This window comes from Podarcis liolepis (assembly GCF_965112155.1).
Source record: "Podarcis liolepis genome assembly, chromosome: 1".
Taxonomy (NCBI): domain Eukaryota; kingdom Metazoa; phylum Chordata; class Lepidosauria; order Squamata; family Lacertidae; genus Podarcis; species Podarcis liolepis.
This window is the reverse complement of record NC_139554.1, coordinates 83,995,749-84,016,543: the sequence shown is the minus strand read 5'-3', so window position 1 is coordinate 84,016,543 and position 20,795 is coordinate 83,995,749. Positions and strand designations below refer to the sequence as shown.

At 47.3% G+C, this 20,795-nt stretch overlaps 1 protein-coding gene across 1 annotated transcript; it reads right to left on the bottom strand.

The window, feature by feature from the left end:
• Window positions 1–1,211: 1,211 nt before the first annotated feature.
• On the bottom strand, window positions 1,212–20,747 carry RAB15 (RAB15, member RAS oncogene family). The gene is made up of 7 exons (XM_083468376.1): window positions 20,210–20,747; window positions 12,472–12,532; window positions 10,616–10,676; window positions 8,651–8,728; window positions 7,294–7,383; window positions 5,943–6,008; window positions 1,212–5,188 (listed from the first exon to the last, which is right to left on the bottom strand). Exons 1-7 carry the CDS (start codon window positions 20,331–20,333, stop codon window positions 5,030–5,032), a joined length of 639 nt encoding a protein of 212 aa, XP_083324502.1. The 5' UTR covers window positions 20,334–20,747; the 3' UTR covers window positions 1,212–5,029.
• Between the last annotated feature and the right edge of the window lie 48 nt (window positions 20,748–20,795).

The following is a 20,795-nucleotide window of genomic DNA, read 5'->3' as shown; positions in this document are numbered from 1 at the left end:
AATAAAAAAGAATATTATCTTAATGCAAGTTACCTCAGTGCCTCAGCAAAGCAGTCTAAGAGCATGAAAAGCACAAAGAGCTGTTTTGTCTGACTCCAAACAGCTACATCAACCATGTGAAATCTCTGTCTATACTACAGACTACGAAAGCAGATTCACACCTCCCCTTCCTGAATTGAGTGCATCAAATAGGGCAGACAGCAATACAGGCTTAGGGCGAGCTCAACATTCTTGTGTACACCTAGTGAAAACATAGCCTAAGAGCCTTGCTGGGTGAGGCCAAAGGCCCGTCCTGTTCTCACACTAGCCAACCAGATGCCTATAGGAAGCTCATACACAGGTCCTGAGTGTGATGGGACTCTTCCCACTCGTGATTCCCTGCAGCTGGTATTCAGAGGCACATTGCCTCCACCAGAGGAGGTAGAACATGATGTTCTGAACATCCACTGTCCAACAGTAGATGTAGCTACTGTAGGAAAACCTACAACATGATTTCACTCTATTGAGAGAATATGGGGTGTGGAGGAAACTCTGGATGACGACTTGTTTGCTCTTCCTTCCTCTAAATTTGTAGTGTTGCAGGATTTAAAGATAGAGGGTTTAACAACATGCCACTATCCTGTGGCATCTGTTCGAAAACATCTAAGCTGTGGTCCTCCTGTTGACCCACAACTTCTATCACCCCTGGAGACTGACTATGCAGACTAGGGCCCAAAAGGTGTTCAGAAACATCTGGCAGACTACAGATTCCCCACCCAAGTAAATTGATGCAGCGAGTAGCAGGCAGTTTGAGCTCTGGCAGTCTCCTTTTGAAGGAGGGATTTTATATTCCTTGCTACAATACAAAAATAGCTGCAAATACATATAATGTTCACTCCAGGACTCTGCCAATTCCAGGTGGTCCCATGTGGGCAGAACTAATCCTTGCTTGTTGCAATTTTCCTGGACAAAAGCTGGTTGCACTGATGCATGCGCCAAGCTACATCCGTTCTACCCCTGGTTTGCTTCTTTGGCTCCTTTCTTGTGCAACTGAGCCCGTTTGCAGCATGAATTAAACATAGCTCTATTCTGAATGTGTTCTCTACATAGGGAAGCATTTGCTGTTTGACCTCCTGGATTTCACTTCAAGTGAGATTCTTAGCAGCAACACAGCTTCTTGGTTGCAGAGGACTGGGTTAGCCACCCAGCAAGGAACTAGAGCAGCCACCAACCACTTTGAGAATCTTTATTTTTGTAAAGATCTTTCTTGTTTAAAATCATGAGTTACAATGACAGGCCATACAAGGAAACCCAGTCAAAGTGCAAAGTCCACAAATTACAGACACAGCAGAGGATTCAGAAAGTTCTAAGTTTGGCTGGATCCCACGACAAGTTTATATGCAACGGTTTCCGCTACAGACAGAATGATCCGTGACTCAACAGGACGGAGGCAGCCTCAGAATACTGGAGTGCTAGATTCCCAGACTCATCCTCCCTTCCCCAAGCACTGGCTTGAAACCAAGAAGCACTTTGTGGCCTCCTGAGAGCACCACTCCAATCTGCACAGAGAAAAATCAGCATTGATTAGGGAGCTTTTCTCGCACTGAAAGAGTTGTCTTAATGACCCAGAATGCACACTGTTAGTGTGGCTCGTTTTGCTCAGTGTTGGGAGCCAGAGGCTTCGTCAACCACTTGTTTGTGAGTTCAACCCAGTTAAGAGGCCATTGATGACTCTACACAATAAGGACTCCAGTTCACACCATAAGCAAGGCAAAGAGCTCCTCACCTGTTCCCCTTTCTGGTCTTGTGTGTTGTGAAGATTACATTGGAGTCTAGTAGTTTGTGCGTTATAGTTAACAGCATCAGCAGCCCAGCTTCTATTATATTGGTGGGATATGGTCTTAGATCCTAGGTGGAGCAAGCGGCACCGATGTGATGCTGAATTGCAGCAGGCAAGGAAGAGCTACAGTGGGGACATCTTTGGGCTCTCCTAGCTTGCAGAGCCAGAGATACTGGGAAGCCTCCTGTGCTCATTTCAGGGACAGAATGACATCCCTCTCTTCGATCCTTTCAGACAGACCCCCTTGAGGGCAGCTCTAGCAACAGAGCTTTAAAGAACTGGGTGCAAGAGACAGCCAGGAACCAGCTGAGCCTCTCTCTGCAGGCAGCTAGCTAGCCACTGTTGTTTTTTGTTTCCCAGTTGCACTGAGAACAGGCCAAGTGAGTTATTCCACGTTTCTCATCACACTTATACCTTAGCTTGGCAGTTCTGCATGCTGCCACAGGCCTTCCACGCTGTAGGTTTAAGTGGTCGTGCAAACCTGCTTTCTGCACTCACAGCATGCCCATTCACCTTGGGTGCAGTGCAATCCAGTCAGAAAACAGGAGCAGGGGCTGGGGGTGAGAAGACAACACAGGCCACATAGACTCTCTGTGCAAGGATTGGCCCTCAGTCTTCATTCCAACCTCCTAACAAGCTAGGCAGACCAAAGCCAGCAAGGCCTCAACCAATCAGATCAACCGAGTTTGGGCTTGCAAAAGAGGCAAAAAAAGTTCTTCCTTTGCTGTGGCCCATCCATTTCCCTCAGTCTCTACATGCCTCCTCTCAGGGCAAAGATGCCTAGTTCCCCACCTGCACAAGTCCTCGTTTCTTTGCATTTTCACCTGTTCTTACAGAATTTGGGTCCTACTACATCATGGCCAGGAGGAAGCTTTGGTGCTCCAGGTGTTGTTTGATTCCAGCTCCCCTCATACTATCACAACCAGCACGGCCTTATGGCCAGGCATGGTGGGAGTTGTAGTTCAAAAACTAAACAGGCTACCAGCTATGTGTGTCTCTAATTAGTGTCTACAATATCTCCAGCTTCACACTAGGTCTTGCAGGAAGCGGTCCCTTGTGGTCAAGCCGTTTTGTGCCTCTTTCTTCCAAGACCCTGGGACTGGGGTCTTCCCAGGGGACTGTGGCTACAGGAGAGCTGCTCCTGCCAACAACAGGCACTGTGTGTAGAACTTCAATGTTTCCCCCTTACATTTCCAGTGGCTTGATACCTGTTCAAACCCACCCAGCACAAAGAAAGAGGTAAAACTGGTGGTTTTGAGAGTGGAGCCTTTTTTGGAAATTCAAGGCACCCTTGCTTTCAGGACAAGAATCACAGTGCAGCCAACTTTATTCCTGCTACTATCCTTCCTCTCCTTCACTGGGTAAAAATATTTTTCATCTGCTCTGAGAGAGAAAGTCACCAACCAACTGGAGGAGGAAGAGGAAAAATGAGCAGGGAAATGTAGATCAGTCTGCTCTCTGGTATGACCTGGCTAGGGAAGGGCAGATCATCACATGGATATAAGAACCATTTTCTATTGCTCAAATGGATCGTGCCTAAGCCCCACCCCCTCCATCAAAGGCAGCCTCTCTAGGCAGCAGGAGGACTTATGCACCGCCATCCCACCCAGAAAGCCTCTGGTTGACACCCATCCTTTCTAGATCCGCAAATGTAGCCCATTGCTGGCATGTACGTAGGAAGGGAAAGGAGTCTTAGCCTCCCCAAGGTGTTGGCACGCAGGGAGCAGCTACTCTGGAGCAGGCAGGCGCATATAGATTAGAATTACCATGACATACTGCCAAGTGTCTTTAGGCCTCCCCCGCCAAGCATGTCAAGGCGAGAGGGGGATGCTGGTACAACATGCAGGCAGGCAGGCTGGTTTCAGTTTGCTTGGATCAAGCCATGTTAAGCAGCACATGGCAAAAGAACCAAATAAATTGGATACCCTGGAATCTACCAGGCTGAGTTGCCAAGGAAATTCCTTCTGTGGAAGGACTTCTAAAAAGAGCCCACGAAAGGGTCTTGAGCAACTTCTTACAGGTTGGACCTCAAGAGTGGGAAGAAACAAATGAGGGAAGGCTCTATGCACAGATTACAGTGTGTTTCCATATCAGCGCTTTGGTGAACAGTTGGGAAAGTCATTCCAAGGGGGCTCTCAAAGCCAGTTCCACACAGGTGACACACAGATAGGGTGGGCTCTCTGCCTCCATTGGTGCAGGGATATAGACTAAGCAGCTGCCTGATGTACCTGCACCACCAGGGATACCCAAGCAAAGATGCCATACAAAAATCTTCGAGTAAATAATAGTAGGCAAGGATTTTGCTTAGTGTGCAAGACAAGGCTCCAAGGAGTTACAAAATGGGAGCCTAGTTTGGCCTGGGAAGAAGCAAACATTCTTTGCAACTGGTAAGGCGAGTCTGAATTTAAAGCCCCAAATTTCCATCATCCTACCCCTTTCCCAGCAGGGCTATACTTTTGCTGCTCCCAGCAGCTTACACTTAGCAGGGCAAGAGATGCCACTGTGCACTTTGGAACAAGCCCCAATTTGGCGAGGTGCCGTGGTGAGAGGTCTTTTTTAACAACAACCTCCAGGCAGCCAGGTATGTACAAGACACTGTATCCAATACAGCCGCAAAGCCCCAACCCTGCACAAAGCTGTGCAGGCATTAGGGCAGATGCTGAAATGGCAAGGCAATGTATGGGGGACGGGGGGCGGATACAAACGGACAAGCCTTCAGCAGGCCTGCTATTGAGGGTGTGCAAGCAAACGGTCTGTCTGGAGGAGAGTGAATGAAGCGGGACATTCCTCCCTCCTTGAGCGCCCTGTTCTCAGAGGACAGGCCTAGTTGCACCCAGGCACAGAACCCAACTGGCTCAGCTGCCCCCTGGAAAAGGGCAAGGCTGCAGAGCACCTGGAGGTTGAGAGGCTGCTGAATGGGCCTTGGCTGCTGCGATCGCCAACCACAGCTCTTCCGCAAAGGTGGCAGGGTGATGTTCTGCATATTGTGAGCCCCCCCGAAGAGAGATTTGGATCCAGGGAGTTTGGGGGAACAACAGAAATCACCAATCAAGGAGAAACACCAGGAAATCCAAAGAGGATCCAGCAGGGCAGAGAGTGGGCAGGCAGGCAGGCAGGCAACCAGAGACCAAAGAGATGGAGCCCTCTCTAGGTGGCAGCCTCTCTGCCTGCACTGGGGGACAGAAGAAAAGGAAGAGCACTGGGAGGCTTTCAGCACCAGCAGGTCTTGGGGGAGTGCTCTGTGCCCTCTGGCTTGCTTGCCTCCTCCTCCAGCTCAACCAGGTTCAGTTCATCAGCCGCATACGTGCGGAGTCCGTCCAGTTCCTTCTTGTGGGCCTGCAGGACCAGCTCTGTCAGACGAGTAAAAGACTGAAAGAGATGAGGGTTGTTGTTTTTTAAAAAAGTGAGGTTTAGTACATAGCTTTAGATCAGCAAACAAGTCTACACAAGTTACTAGCCCACAATGTATTTACCAGTGTGCTTGGGTGCACATGTCTAAATGTTTTAGACATTTGAGGTAGATCTTTTTTTTTTAAGACTACTTCTCAAACTTTCAGTTTGGCTTCCCACTTGGTGGCAATTTTTATTTGCTACATGCAAGAGTCAACTTACAATCCAGTTTTAAGCAGGAGAGTTATGTGCATGCTTAAATATGTCCCACTGAGATCAACAGTGGGCCCTGCTCCATCTATGTATGAGTTTTGACACTAACATTATCACACATAGGGGCGTATCCAATGGACCCCATTTCTGCCAATTCTGCTGCCCACTGTAGCCCACTCCTGAGGGTTTAGAGACCATCCAGAACAGGTATGGGATAAGGCACAAAAGGCTACAGTAGGTGGGGATGTGTGAATCCAGATATACCACCATATGTAAGTGTAAGTACTTCTGAGATTAAATAAAATATATATGTTACATTTTGCAACAATATATAGTGCAACTTTGCTTTCCCTCCCAAAGGTGAGGTGCCTACTGGCTGCTATGGTCAAAAACTACAGGTGAGCCCAAGGATTTTCCACCATGAACTCTCTTTTGTTCTGTATCTACACTTGCTCTGCAAAGGTGATACACTGGCTGCAAAGCACCAGACACCTGGAAGTTCCATATGCAGAGTTCTTACCTCTTTGATGTTTACGTTGGTGCAGGCACTTGTTTCATAGAAATCCATGCCATACTCCTTGGCCAGCTGGAAGACAGAAGTTCCGACAGCTTTACATACAGGTATAATAGTGACTGTCAATAGATTCTACAGATAGATCTGAAGAAACTAGAACATTCTTACATCACCACCTCCAAGACTGAAAAGATAACTTGTATTATTTTTTTAAAAACAGGCTAGGTAACATTTGACGTTTCTGAATGCGGAAAAAGAGCACTGTTACAAGCATAGCGTGTCTCTCTGATTAACCAGGGCTGGAAAAACTAGTAGAATGAAGTCCAGCTCCAGACCCCAGTGCCATCTCTAATATAAACAGTGACCCGGGAACACTGTAAAACAGAGCTTGTCTATGCCAGAAGGAAACCAGCTTCCAGAACCCATTTCCACAAGTTCCTGTACGTTGACAAAATTTAACTGCTCCTACCATCTAGTTTTCTAGATCAGACTCTGCCCTGGTTCACACCCACAGCGGATGAGGCAATCGACCTGTTCCTGACTATACCAGATTATGTGGGGGTCTCACACAACTGCATGTGCTTCTGAAGAACAACAACAACAGAACCTATACCATAGCAAGAAGGGTTCCTGACAATGCCATTGTCTTATATAGAGGAATTTGGTTGGGGAGGTGTTATGGGGCAAGATCCAAACACATGAGGCCCCCTTTGCCGTTTGAAGTGGTACAGTGTGGAACAAGTTGGCTTCAATCAAACATAGGTTTCTGAATAATGCCCTCCCCAGAGCCCAATATGTTTCCCACAAAGCACTGAAAATGGAGGATAAGGGGGCTGCCACTACAGCCATATAAAAATGCCTGTGGTTAGTACAGCTGCTGTGGAGACTGCCATTGACCAGGCCTTTGGTTAGCATTACAGCCTGCCTGGCTAGTGGACACTTGTATGCCATACCATAACAAGGTTCTCTGGGCATCTCACAGTTAATAATTACAAAAACCATTTAAAACATAAAACCATTTAAATAAAAAGCACAAACATAAATACAACGAAAGCAGAACTCACTGCACCGCCAAAGTTAAAACAGATTAAAAAACAGAGAGGCCCAGACCACATCGTTATTTACAAGGCCTAAGTGAACAGAAACAGCTCAGTAGCAGAGCATCTGCTTTGCATATAGAAGGTTTGAGGTTCAATCCCTGGCGTCTTCATGTAGGGCTATGAGGGAGCCCTGTCTGAGACCCTATGCAGTGTAGATGGTCTGACCCACCTGGCACTGTCAGTTTTACTATATCATCTGCTATGAGTGAGGCTTAGGTCTCAAAGGAAAACAACTAGCAGCTACCCAAGAAGTTTACCTGGAGGCCTTGCTCTTTGCCTACTTGCCTCTTCTCCTCCTCGTCTGCTTTATTCCCAATGAGGATCTTCTGGACGCCATCTGGGGCATACTGGAGAGAAGGGAGAGACTTTAGCCCTTCCCAATCAGCACAGATTAGAAGCAGCATAGTTAAAAGCTGAGCTGTACTGCACTGTTGAGACTTGGGATTGTCAAATGCACCATTCCTGTTGCCTTTTAACTGTTGCACAGGGCAGAGAATTTTCATAGCAAATGGCTTCTTCCACCACTGCAACACAAACATCTGGAAAATGGCAGCGCCTAACACATTTCTGATCTTAACAAAACAATTAAAAGAATCGCAGGATGGTCTTACAGAAAACAAGGCTTCCACAGACCAAGCCAATCAAATAAACAGGGCAGCTATAAAATCCCCCCAAACCCAGGGGCCAACAGAGTTGATCGCACATGCCCAACAGCATCTCCTTCAGCCCAGACCTGTTCATCTCCCCATTACGTTCACTGCAAAAGCAGCAGATTACTTCAGTGCCAGTTGTGGCAGAGTGTTAAGAGTCACCATGTAAAAATGGGCACCACCTTCACCAGCCCAGTGCCTCCAGGTGTTCTGGACCACAACTCTCATCAACCCCAGAACTGGCTGAGGCTGATGGGAGTTGTAGTCTCAACACATTTGGAGGGCACCAACCTGGCAAAGGCTAATTTATAAAAATTCCCTAACAGTGTAAAGGCAGAATGTATGTGCACAAGGACACAAAGTTAGCACCCTGGCAGTATCCAAGATGCCTCCACCAGTTATTCAACAGCAGTGTATTTTGTTTATTATTACATTTATATACATAGCCACCTATCAATAAATATTCACTGGATGCTTTACATGCAAAACAACATAATAGTTATTATTAAAAAAGAAAGAACAGTCTTTTGTCACAGCAGAGATGGCATAATACAGCTCAGATTTAAAACACGGTTAAGGTTTATTAGATGTTCTTCTAGTCCCTGCATAATCTTCTAGTTAGCACTTGCTAAATACTGAGGAGCTTACACAAGGTATAAGTCCTTTTTACAGGAAATAAGGACATCCCAAAAGTGTTATGCCTTTTTCAAGGACATCCGGACTGTCCGTTGAATTCCCAAGGCTATTTTAATCCTACAATCTCTACATAAACCAAGCACCTAAGCCAAACGTGCTATTTCTCTGTTTGAACAAGGCTTCTCAAGACAAGAGAGTGCATGTATATATACACACACAGGCCTTGAGCAGGAGCAGTTCATCCGATTTTGCCATGGCAACTTCTCCCACACTGGGGCCAATAGTCCCCAACAATAGGGGGAAGAAGCAGGGAGACCTCCTCACTTACCTCATCTACATCACTGGCCCATTTCATGATGTGCTGGTATGAGCGCTCACTGCTGATGTCGTACACCAAGAATATCCCCTGGGGAGAGAACCAGGTCAAGAAAACAGAATGGAGTAAAACGTGTAACATAAACCCAAAGGTGAAATGACTTCTATTTACAGGGAAGGTGTGTGTGTGTGTGTGTGTGTGTGTGTGTGTAACTGTTAATTTAATAGGACATTCCCTATGCACCCTCTGCCCAGGAATTATGCTGGAGGGTTGAAGAAGAGGAACTAGACATTTGGGGATTATTCTTTCTTCTGTCCTGTTAGATTCTGCATGCATCTGCATGTAGGCCAAGCTCACTGTGAAACCTTCATGGCAGATGTGGCCTTTAACTACTACCGATAAACCAAAAGCCTTTGTGTTTTGACAGTTGTTCCTACAAGATTGTTACAGAGCAGGCTGCCACCATACTAGATAACAGACAACTGTTTAATGAATATGTCAGTCTTTCCTCCTGGGGACCTGGCTAATCAGTCTGCATTCCCTGCAGATATACAGCAGGCTTCTTTGGCTGCAGTTTTACTAAACGCTTCTTATACACTAGGCTTCATGTCTCAGAGATCTAGCACCACTATGGCTCAGGGCATCAAACGGCAGGCAACAGGTGACCTACAGGCAGCAGTCAGGGGGCACAACATTTACCGTATTTTTCCATTTATAAGGCGAGGTTTTTTTACCCAATTTTTTAGGTCTAAAAACATGGGTTGTCTTATCCATGGAATATAGCAAATATATAAATAAATACGGAACTTGCTCTAGCACTTGCAGTTCCTGGTAGTGGCAAGCTGTGGGGCCTCCGTAGTCTGCTTGCCTCCTCCCACTCTGCCCGCCCTACAGCGGGGAGGGAGGCTGTAGGCAGTCCGTTTTTGCCATGCAGTGTCTTCGCGCAGCTCCATTTGTGTGCCGGTGACGCAAAGTTACACAGGAGGAGCGCGGCGACTGAAGTAATACCCCCCCGTGCCTTTAACATCAGTGAAACATCGTGCCTTGCACTCCTTCTGTGTAACGTTGCACCGCCCGCACACAAATGGAGCTGCGCAAAGACAAAACAGGTCACACACGCAGCCTCCCCCACGCAGCCTCTGCCCCACGGGAAAGGCGTGGAGGGGAGAGATATCTTCGATCGCTGCAGCTAACTGGAGAGTCAGCGCCTTTCCTGTGGAGCATTATCAGTCTGCTTGCCTCCTCCCTCTCTGCCCACCCTACAGGCAGAAGCTGCGTGGGGGAGGCTGCATGCAATCTGTGGATTTTTGGATTGCTTTCTCATGGGCCAACATCACTGCATTTTATGCACCAAGATAGCAGCAGTAACACTAAAATCCTATAGTATGCAGCTTGTCTTCAGCCCTTGAGGCCATCTGACATCCCCAACCCGGGACCACTGGCTTGCTGCCTTTAAATTTAGCTGAGGTTTAATGTTGGGACCCTTTCGGTGTTCCAGTGCTAACCTTTGTCAGCATTAGCCCCAAAATTGTGTGTGTCTTTGTCTCCAAGTAAGAACGTATGGTCTGGATTCAACTAAGTTGTTGCACTTGCAGAAGCTACTGCAACAAGATCCACTGGTGCAACAATATTATCCCTCCTCTCCCTGTGCCCCCCCAATTCTGCTTTGGAGGGTAGGGAAAACCCCTAGAATAGTGCATGGGTGAAAGGGAGGCGAGATTCAATTCAGCAGGACGATCTCCTTAGCACGATGTTTAATTCCGCTCAATATCAAAAAATGGAGAGAATGTCCACCTCTGTCAGGTCACCTCCATGAATTTTGGTTACACTATGCTTGCATCTCTGGCAACAGATGAAGATGTCAGAGAAATAGCACCGAGACCAATGCTGGGACAATTCCTGCAAAAGCCAGCTAGTCCTTCCCAGGTCTCTCCATGCTTTTTGTACTACTTCTAGTCTAGGAGAAAACAGTTTTACCTGGGCTCGCCTGTAGTACTGCTTCGTGATGGTCTGGTATCGCTCCTGACCTGCAGTGTCCCTGGAACAAAAGCAGGCGTCATTAGAGTTGCTCCAAGTTAGACACAGACTGAGGGGCATGCACTGCAATTTTTATCCACATGATCCATCTGGACTGCAGCAGAGTTGGCGCTCACATGGACAAGGGAATTATTATCATCAACTATTGGGTTGCATCCAGCGCTGCCCATGAGTGAGTGGAACAGACTTCTGCTTATGAAACAGGACTTCACCATCCTCTCCTCCCTGCTGCAAAATCAGCACTGGAGGGTTGGGATACGCTCCAGAGAAGATTTTGGCATGGGGCAGGGGGGAAGGGGCTGCAAGGAGAGGAGAGGAAGGCAAAGTCCTGTTGTGCAAGCTGAGGTCTCCTTGTGCACTGTTGGGATTCTGCTAATCATTTACGAAGTTGTTTAGAATTTATTAAAGCACTGTCCAGAGATTAAAGAACAAAAGAGCCACTGCCCACAGGCTTACAAATTAAGATACATGATGCAAGAGGAAAATAAGAAAAGTTGGGCATCAGTTCCTTAAGAGTTACATGGTAGTTCTTAGAGTGACCAGCTGGAACAGAAATAGTTCAAGGAGAAGAGGAGCCAAATGGTAACTGGCCTCAGCTGATGTAATGGACTGGGCCCCATTATCCCAAATCACCCTCTGTATTATGCAAAGTGAGCGATGGGCTAGCCAGGAGCAGTTCTCAACATTACACAAACTCCTCCTCCTCACCCCTGCTAAAGTAGCTGCCAAACACACTTCCTAACATGCAGCCTTGACTTTCTGCCACGTCAGAAGACAAGCCCAAACAGCAGATTTGTGCTAAACTGCAGTCAAGTCGTCATAAAGCATGACTAATTGTTGCTCTGCAATATCATCTTCTGACCGACTTGCTCTTTGATCCACAAATGGTCATCGTCACTAATATTGTCACAAGGCAATTTCCTTGCAGTACAGGCACCCAAGAACACACAGGATCACTTCAGCTATGGAGGTTTATGCAATTTGGCTGCTCCCTGCTGGGCAGTTTTAAATCTGCTCCTGTCAAGATAATCACATCTAGGGTCTTCCCAGAAAGATGTATCATTATTTTCATGCTGACATACAACGAAGCAACCGTGTCCCATTTAAAAAAGACTTATTTTTAATTAGTTATTTGAATGCTATCTAAGACCCCCACCCCAGTATTTCACCCCCCCAATAGAAACCAACACCATAAAGTGGAAAACTTCCTGGGTCAAAGCCACTCCCCTTCTATTGCATGAAAACAGGATAAAGCACCAGTGGTGCTGGGGTAGGTACTAAAACTACCTAAAAGAGAGAAGTATGTGTTTCTAAATAACAACAATAATAGTAGTTTGAAATGGCCTCTGTTGCAGTTTAGGCATGGAGCTTTAATCCACACCCCGAAAAACAGACCCAGTCCCCATTCAGGCAACCACACGAAGGCTACACTACACACATGGTATATAACAGCCTGTTACATTACTGCCCAGGAACCCAAATGGCCTCTCCCTCTCAGTCCTACTGGACCTCTCTTTGCGGATGGTGTTCAATAACCACTTATTGATTCCATGCTACTTTTGATAATTTACCAAGTACTTCATCTGCAGAGTGCTTTACAATCTCTCTGCATGTTCACTTTATGGCAATCTTGCTGGCTGAGTTACTTGCCATTCCTATTTTACAGATAAAAGAACTGAGGCTGAGAATGGGCAACTTGCCAAAGTTCTCACAATGTATTCACACCAAGGAACTCCCAGATCCAGAGTTCAGCTCTCTGTCTGAAGATCTATATTGCAATAGCTAAAATCACTTACCAGATCTGTATTCGAACCTTAATGCCATCTACTTCTATAGTCTTCATTTTAAAATCGACTCCTGTGAATAACAAAAGCAAAAGATAAGTTACAAGGGCGACTCCATCCCTACCCAGTAGATTCTGCTGAGTGTAATTAGGTTATGTGATGTTTAGAACATATATATGGAGACCCACAAATACCCATGTACATGTTCCTCACGTGCAACATCTTCCTTGGGCTTGATTTAATGGAGTCCCGCTAGCAGAAGATTGTGCAAGTCCTTCCACTAGTGCAACACTGCTTCCCCCCATCCAAAAATTGGCTCTTAGGGGGCTTGATAGATTCCCCCAGAACAGTGCTTGGGGGAAGGGGTGGGGGAATCATTTCATCTGATGAGCTGAAATGCTTGCACTGGCGGAACCAATATCATGGTGCTACATTGAATTTCTTCCCATATCCACCCCACTATGTGAATATGTAAACAACATTCACACACACACAATCTAAGAGTAGATCACCATTGTTAAGGAGCTGGATCCTCCCTTCTCTGCTGAACTCCTTCTCACCAGCAGCTTGCCATAGAGCGCTGACAGTTCTTTTAAACTTCTGAACAGTTGACATATTCATACAAACTCCATAACACTACAGCAGCTGAGTCAGTAGCTAGGCAGAGCTCATTTTAATCAACTCAAACTAGTGCTCTCACTCTGATGGTCACCAATCTCACAGAACTACAGGGTGAACACACCAAGCAGGCCTCTGGTTGAGGTCTCAGTGTGTGGGCAAGATGTCACAGCTGCTGCCAGACAGCTCACAGCTTAAACCTTTTAGGGCTTAAAAGTTTAAAACCAGCCCTTTAAAATGGGTCTACAAAGCCAGTATACTTGCTATAATGTAGATGTTGTTGACGCTGACAACAGTATACCCATCAGGACTATGGCAACTGCCTTTTGGACCAGCTGAAGTTTCTAGACACTATTTAAAGGCAACCCCGGGCAGAGTGCCTTATCTGTGTCTAGTTTGGAAATAGATCACTGTGGCTAACTTTGTCCTCTGCAGAAATGGCCACCATTGGCACACCAGCTGAAACACACCCCTAGCTTAAGGTTACCAGATTTCCCCCCCCCCCAATGAATCCGGGGACACTTTTCAACTTCCTACTAAGTAGATGAATTTTGTCAGGGGACTGATTTGTAAATCTGGGGACTGTCCATGGGAAACAGGGATGTCTGGAATCTTACCCTAGCTACCAACACTACTTGGGCTTCACTATTCAGCACCCAAGCCAGCAGCATTTGCAATGCGGACTTGGGTCTTTTAGGGGAAGTAGAACCTCATATGGGGAATATCCCAGCCCACAGCCCCTCCGCCTTGCCAGGATTTAACCTCTGCTTGTTCGCCCTCATCCATCTCAGAATTGCCTCCAGGCATCAGTTTAGAGTTTCTAAAACCTGATATCAGAAGATGAAAAAGAAAGACAGAGTTCCATGTCATCAACCTTTGGATGACTTCTCCCAGTAGCTTAATGCAGCTCTTAAAATGCATGGAAGACGTAACAGAGCCCTGGGGCACCTTGAAAGCCATAGGGCACAGTTGCCCAACATTATCACCCGAGAACTTCCATCATGTAACAACAAGAACAAAAGTAATAAAGTGTCCACAAAGTCCAATACCCAATAGTTGACCCAGAAGGATACTATGGGTGAAAGCATTCCTGGCTTTCAATACTAACAGGGTAGCACTCCTTCCATCCTTCCTCAAGAGCACATCATCCACCAGGGTGATCAAGGCTATTTCCATCCCAGAGCTGGGCCTGGCCATTGGTGGGGTTGATGACAGTTGGATTCCAACAACATATGGAGGGGTGCTGGCTGTCCACCTCTGGTCTAGGCCAATGTGGGTCATAAAGGAATAGTTTACTATACAATCTAATATATGTTGCCTTTGCATACTCAGCCATGGAGTGTGTGTATATAAAGTAGTACAAAAACAGGACAAGAAAATCTTACTGGAGTAGGGAACATACCCATGAAAGGAACCATGGGAAAGTACTAGTGAATTCACCTTCATTTTGTCATAGAGGCTGGAGATCTAACCTTGGTAGGCTGTGCAACTTCAACTTATCTGTGATCCGGTCTAGATTCTTTTGAAGCCTTTTCTCCTCGTATCAGAACAACAGCCCAACTCCCCAGTTCTCTGCAGACAGCCAGCAAAAGCAGAAAGCACCAAAGACTCTGTCTGTTTCTTTGAAGTTTCTACTGCAGCTGCTTGCCCACACTGCTGAAGAAGCAGGTACCTTTCAGCAGCACAGGGGACTGCAAGATAAATGCCACCAAAGCTGCACACAGCTACCTTCGCAACCCATCTTTCCAAGGTGGTGTGCCACAGTGCAATAGAGCTTGGCTGACAAAACACCTCAGCAGCAATGCATATGCCCAAACCAAGCAGCGCCTACCTGCTGCCTTTAAATATTTCTCATCTGAGTTTGCCATTCTTCTGGTTGCAGGGCAGGGTAGAGCTGCTTGAGAGTACCAGCTTTATAAGGCCTTCTTCATGTCAGCCATAGCTTAAGAAACTGTGGCAATCAAACCCAGAAGTGAATGCATAAGACAACAGTTTTTAGATCCATGATTGGGCAGGTTAGAGGCTACAGAACAGGCAGTGGCCCAATGGGAGAGCAGGTACTTTGCATGGAAAAGGCCCCAGGTCCAATTGCTGGCATCTTCAGACATGGCTGAGGGAAGTGCCCCATCTGAAAGCCTGGAAAGGTGCTGCCTATCAGGGTAGAGAAGGCAAGACCAAGATAGGTGGACCAGTGGTCTCCCTTGGTGTGAGGCAGGTTCCTACATCTACCAGTAGTTGTTAACTGTGAGAAATAAATGTTAAGAGGCAGTACAGTTCCAATTATCAGAAACTGATTGCAAACCAAAAGGGACGGTCACCCTCATGCCTTGCTTATGAATTTCCTCCAGGAACCCAGCTAGCTTCTGTTGGGAGACATATCGCTGAACTAGATGGACACTTGGCCTGATCCAGCAAAACAAAGCCTTGCATTCTGCACAAAAAAAGCTCCCTAATCCAAGATTAAGTTTATTTTCTCCTCAGAAAATTGTGTAGCTTTCTGAGGGTGACTCACATATCGTGCACGATTCACCAAGCAGGAACAAGTTGAAAGTGATCCTTTGTACTCCGCAAGGCATTTTCTACTCGCTCTGTGGTCACAATGAGAACTTCATTAACTTAAGGCAGATGAGGACTGTGTGCTTGCGTCACCGTGTGGGAGAACAGGACCGTTTTGGAAATGGTCCACTGCTGGAGAAAATATAAACTCAAGGAGGAACATATCCCATTACATAGCTATTCATACATACAAGCTACCTGGCTAAAACCGGCCATGGTCAACCTGAGTGGGTTTAAGCTCAAGCAGATCTAAGCAGCAGGTCACACGAAGAACAAGCTTTTCAAGAGAGGGCACTTAACTCCACTCTTCCGCAACCCTCCTAATGTCCCATCTCAGGAGAATAGGGAAGTGGGGGCTGAAAACCCAACCTAGTGATAGTCTTCACTGCCTACTCACCTGAATGAAGACCATTTAATACCTGATTTCTCCCCTATAAAGCAGAGTGGGGGAACCTGTGGCCCTCCAGATGTTGATGGACTACAACTCCTATTATTCCTTACCATTGCCGTGTTGGCTGGGACTGATGGGAGTCCTACAAATATCTGGTGGAGCCACCCCTGGTAAAAGGAGGTAATCTCCCTGAGTGAACACCATTGTGAGTAGTATATTTTGCTACAAGCCTACAAATGGGGTAGTTAGTGCACACCCTGGACGTGGAAGTGGCCATTCTTGTTTACTACCATTATTCCCATGGTACACTGGACAGCAGCAGCATTAGGTAGAAGGTAGGCCACGATCCACTTGGTAGATCTCTGGGTGTTTTGCAGTAGATCAGTAAGTGTTTCTCAATTGTTTGACGATAGCAACAACTAAAAGGATTCCCTCGCTAAATTAAAGGGCTTGAACAAAGAAACCAGGAATGGATTTTTGCCCTGGACTGAATATGTGCTTGATTCTTAATGCGTGTCTGCCTTCCTGAAGCACTATTTTACACTTGGCTTCAGTTGGTGACCCTCAGGATTCTACAAATTGTAATAAAGATTAAAGCCTGCTGACTGGCCAGATAAGTTACTAGAAGAATCAGTGACTTATTGGAGGATATTAAGCAACTGGAGGAGCAGAAGAGAGGAGAGACTCTAACATATGGATGCAAATACATATCATGAGTGAGGAATTGGGTGAAATTCGGAAAAGCATGATTTACAAGAAATCATGGGACTAAGCAGAAAACCTTGCTTTCTTAGCATCAGAAGTTCCAAGAAAGCTTTTGAAAACCAGAGCTTTATTTCTGTACGGACAATTTTCCTTTTCATAAGTTTGCTAGTAACAATGGGTGCCAACTGCAAACAAATATTATACAAGCTTGGCAGTGTCAATGATTTTAGGTTGGTTTACTAAATACTAGTAATATAAACTTGCTAACTTAGACCACTCTCTAGAGCAAATGAATGTTTTCCAATGCAAACTGAAAATTTTCTGGTACAAATTTGTGTAATTACTCTTAAAAAAATCCCAATTCATGTTTTTATTGACTACTGACTACAAAAGCAATTAAACAGGAAGCAAGGGGAATTTCATCCTATTTCCTAAAATAGACCATGATAGGAAAGTAACTTATTAGCCAGAAAGCTAAATACTGGAATATGCAATTCTTCAGTGTATGGCAGGGATGGGAAACCTGTGTCCTCCACCCCAACACTACTGAACTTCAACACCCATCAGTCCCAAACAGATGGGATGATGGAGGAAAATGGGGACTTCTCACTTTCCAGATCAATTCCATCATAAGCCTGCAAACTGACCAAATACTCAAATCTGAAATTAATAGCTTCAATACTAATGCCCAACCCTCCCCCCCCCACATGCATGTTGGCCTTACTTGAAAGTCCTATGCCTGATATGGGCTACAGAGCTCTTTCAGATGGAGAGTTGTGTCAATATGGACATGCCCCAAAGCAGCTTTCTTCTTAAGCTGCCAGCCACTGAATGCAAGCCTGAGGAATCAAGCCATAGCTGGGGAGCTTCAGGCCCAGAGGCCAAATGCACACCTCTCTATATGGCACCTTCTCTCCCCAGACCACACCCCTAACCCTTTCCTTGAATACTTTTGACTGCCTGGAATGTGTCCTTGAAAACCTGCATTGCCTTTTGCTTCCCTGGGTGGAGGATAGAGAAGTGTGTGCATAAGTGTGTGTACAAACTAACTTATTGTATAGATGTAAAATTTGCTTTCGTTGCTCCACCCAACTTGGCCTCTGGCCCCACCCACTGGCATGTGGCCCCCGGACAGTTGCCCAGAAGGGAATGTGGCCCTTGGACTGAAAAAAATGTTCCCCACCCCTGCTATAGGTTATGCATGCCTAGCACAATGGTAGAAACGAATGGTTTCTGCAGGAAAACATCAACATATTGGCCTCAGCAGGCAAAGTCAGAGGCAGGTGGGGAAGCTCAGCCACAGCCTTCTTTTACCACATTTCAGGCAACGCTTCATTATCTCACCACCACCGAAAAAAATCCCGCACGATCTACAAGTTATTTTTGGACGTTCGCTACATTTCTAAAAATGAAAGGCACGCTAGTAGTCACACCTTCTGAGATGAAAGCTTTGTGCCTAATTTCAGAACTGTGGGGCCTGACTGAGGTCATTCTCTGGGAACCTCCATTCATGTTTTAAAAGGTCCCTTTTTATTTACAGTGGTACCTCGGGTTACAGACGCTTCAAGTTACAGACGCTTCAGGTTAGACTCCGCTAACCCAGAAATAGTACCTCGGGTTAAGAACTTTGCTTCAGGATGAGAACAGAAATAGTGCAGCAGTGGTGCAGCAGCAGCGGGAGGCCCCATTAGCTAAAGTGGTGCTTCAGGTTAAGAACAGTTTCAGGTTAAGAACAGACCTCCAGAATGAATTAAGTACTTAACCCGTGGTACCACTGTAATGTGTTTCATGACCAACAGAGCTAACAGAAGAAGAGCCCTGCTGGATCAGGCCAAGGCCCATTTAGTCCAGCACTTTGTTTTCACAGTGGACAACGAGATGACCATAGGAAGCCAACAAGCAGGCCCCGGGTGCAACAGCATTCTCCACACCTGCAGTTTCCGGCAACTGGTATCCAGAGGCATACTGCGTCTAACAGTGAAGGCAAACCATTGGAGCTAGTGTGGTTCAGCTGTCATGGCAGGGGTCCCCAACCTTTTTGGGGCGCAAGGGCATATTCTGAAATCTAAGAAACTGTCAAACGCACAATAAAGTACCCATTTCACAGAAGAAAAACTGGTGATGCTCAGAACTGCCCCTCAACTGGCCAAAACACCTACACTCCCAATAAATAAAACGGGGGTGGGGGGGAGCAGGTAATGTCTTTCCCAACCAACTAAACCCCAAAAGCAAAAAGAAACCACCCAAAAATCTCTACTGCCTTGAGCTCATTGGAGAAAAGGTGGAATATAAATGCAAAATATAAAAGCCTGGTACTACATGCAGCTAAAACCCCAGTTTATCCCATCATCTGCTCTTGGCCACTTCACATATGCCCTGCACATCACTCAGTAAAACGGGGCACAGCCAATGTTTAGTCTCTCCTAAGGATGCGTTGCGTGTTATGTTCTGAGCTCACCAGCACGCTCCCACAAGTCACTCCTGTGTCTAAAAATAGAACGGGCTCATACAGTAGCTGCTTCCAGATTCTCAGCACACATATGTGCCTGCTAACACCCACAAAAAAGCAGATGCTCCAAAGAAACAGGCATATTCCATGTTATAGGTTTAGGCTCAGGTAGGACTTATCAGAGGGCTGTTTTTTTAAGAGCCCATGAGGAGCCGACTTTATTCCCTGGGACTAGCATAGCCACCACTGGGGATTTCAGAAAGCAAAACGGGTCTGCCTTCCCTCTGGCTTTCTCTCTTCTATCCTCTCCCCACCCCCATATGACTCATGGTGTTATGCCTACCTCATATTTTCGAACAATGACGTCGCATTTATTTTCACCTTTGAGGTGAGCTGGCATTACTGCATTTAGCAGCAGCAGCAGCAGCAGCAACATTTACAGTGACCGGAGAGCCGGGCGGTTATTGAACAAAAACTAGCTCCCAACACAGGCAACGCAGGAGCCAAGGCCCGGTATTGGTGCAGCATCTAACAACAGGTAACTAGAAGCAAAGGCACAGAAGGGGGGACCGGGATTTCGGGGAGAAGGGGCGCTTTTCGCGATCCCTGCCTTAGTAAGGGGGTGTCAGCTTTGCTTCAGGGAGCCTGAGCCTCAGATCTGAATCGCCCGGGGCGATTCCCTCTCGGGGCTTGCTATGGGCAACTGTGCAGGTACAGTTATCTTAATCCGTGCCAAAGACGCAGTGTCTTTACGCGCGATGCAAACCAGCCACCCGTCCCCTCCCCTCCTCCCCAGTCCAGCAGCGATGCCCCCAAGGCCGCAAATGTGACCCACGAGGTCTCCCTCCCTCCAGCCGAGACCCCGATGATGCCCTACGAAGGAGTCTCCGCGGCTCCCTCTTGTTCGAGGGCGAATCTCGTCGGCCCTCCTCCGCCTTTGTCCCCGCTCCCGGTGGAGATGGTGGAAGAGGCCGGGCTGGCAGATTCCCCCCCCCCCCACTTCTCTTCCTTCCCCACCCGCCCCGGCGTACCGATGGTGGAGATGTGCGAAGGGTGGAACTCGTTGTCGGTGAAGCGGCACAGCAAGCAGGTCTTGCCCACGCCCGAGTCCCCGATGAGCAGCAGGCGAAAGAGCACGTCGTACTGCTTGGCCATGGCGGGCGCCGCTCCGGCTTCAGCCCCGCGCGGCACCCGCTGCCATCCCAGCTAAGCGCGCTCTCCTCCGCCCGCGGCGTCCGTGCGCGTCTGGGGAGAGGCAGCTCCAGCCGCAAGACCCGGCGGGCGAAGCGAGGTGGAAGGAAGGAAGGAGGGAGAACCGACGCCGACGCCTTGGCTGCTGAGATCCGCCGGGGGTGGATCTCCAGAAGAGCGGGAGAAATTGAAGGCTGCTGCCGAGGCGCTGGCGCCGGGGAGGGAATCACTTCCCCGCTCTCGGAGCGCCAAGCGAGGAGGTCTGCAAAGGTGCTCCTACCGCTCCCTATTGGAGAGCGCAGGGGAAACAGGGGCGCGCAAGGCGGGCGCCTCGGACGCGCAGAGTCGGGACGCAGCAGCCGGCGCTTTTCGGGCGAAATTGCGCTCGCCAGCCAGCCGGCGTGCTCGCTTTGCACCACGTGCCTA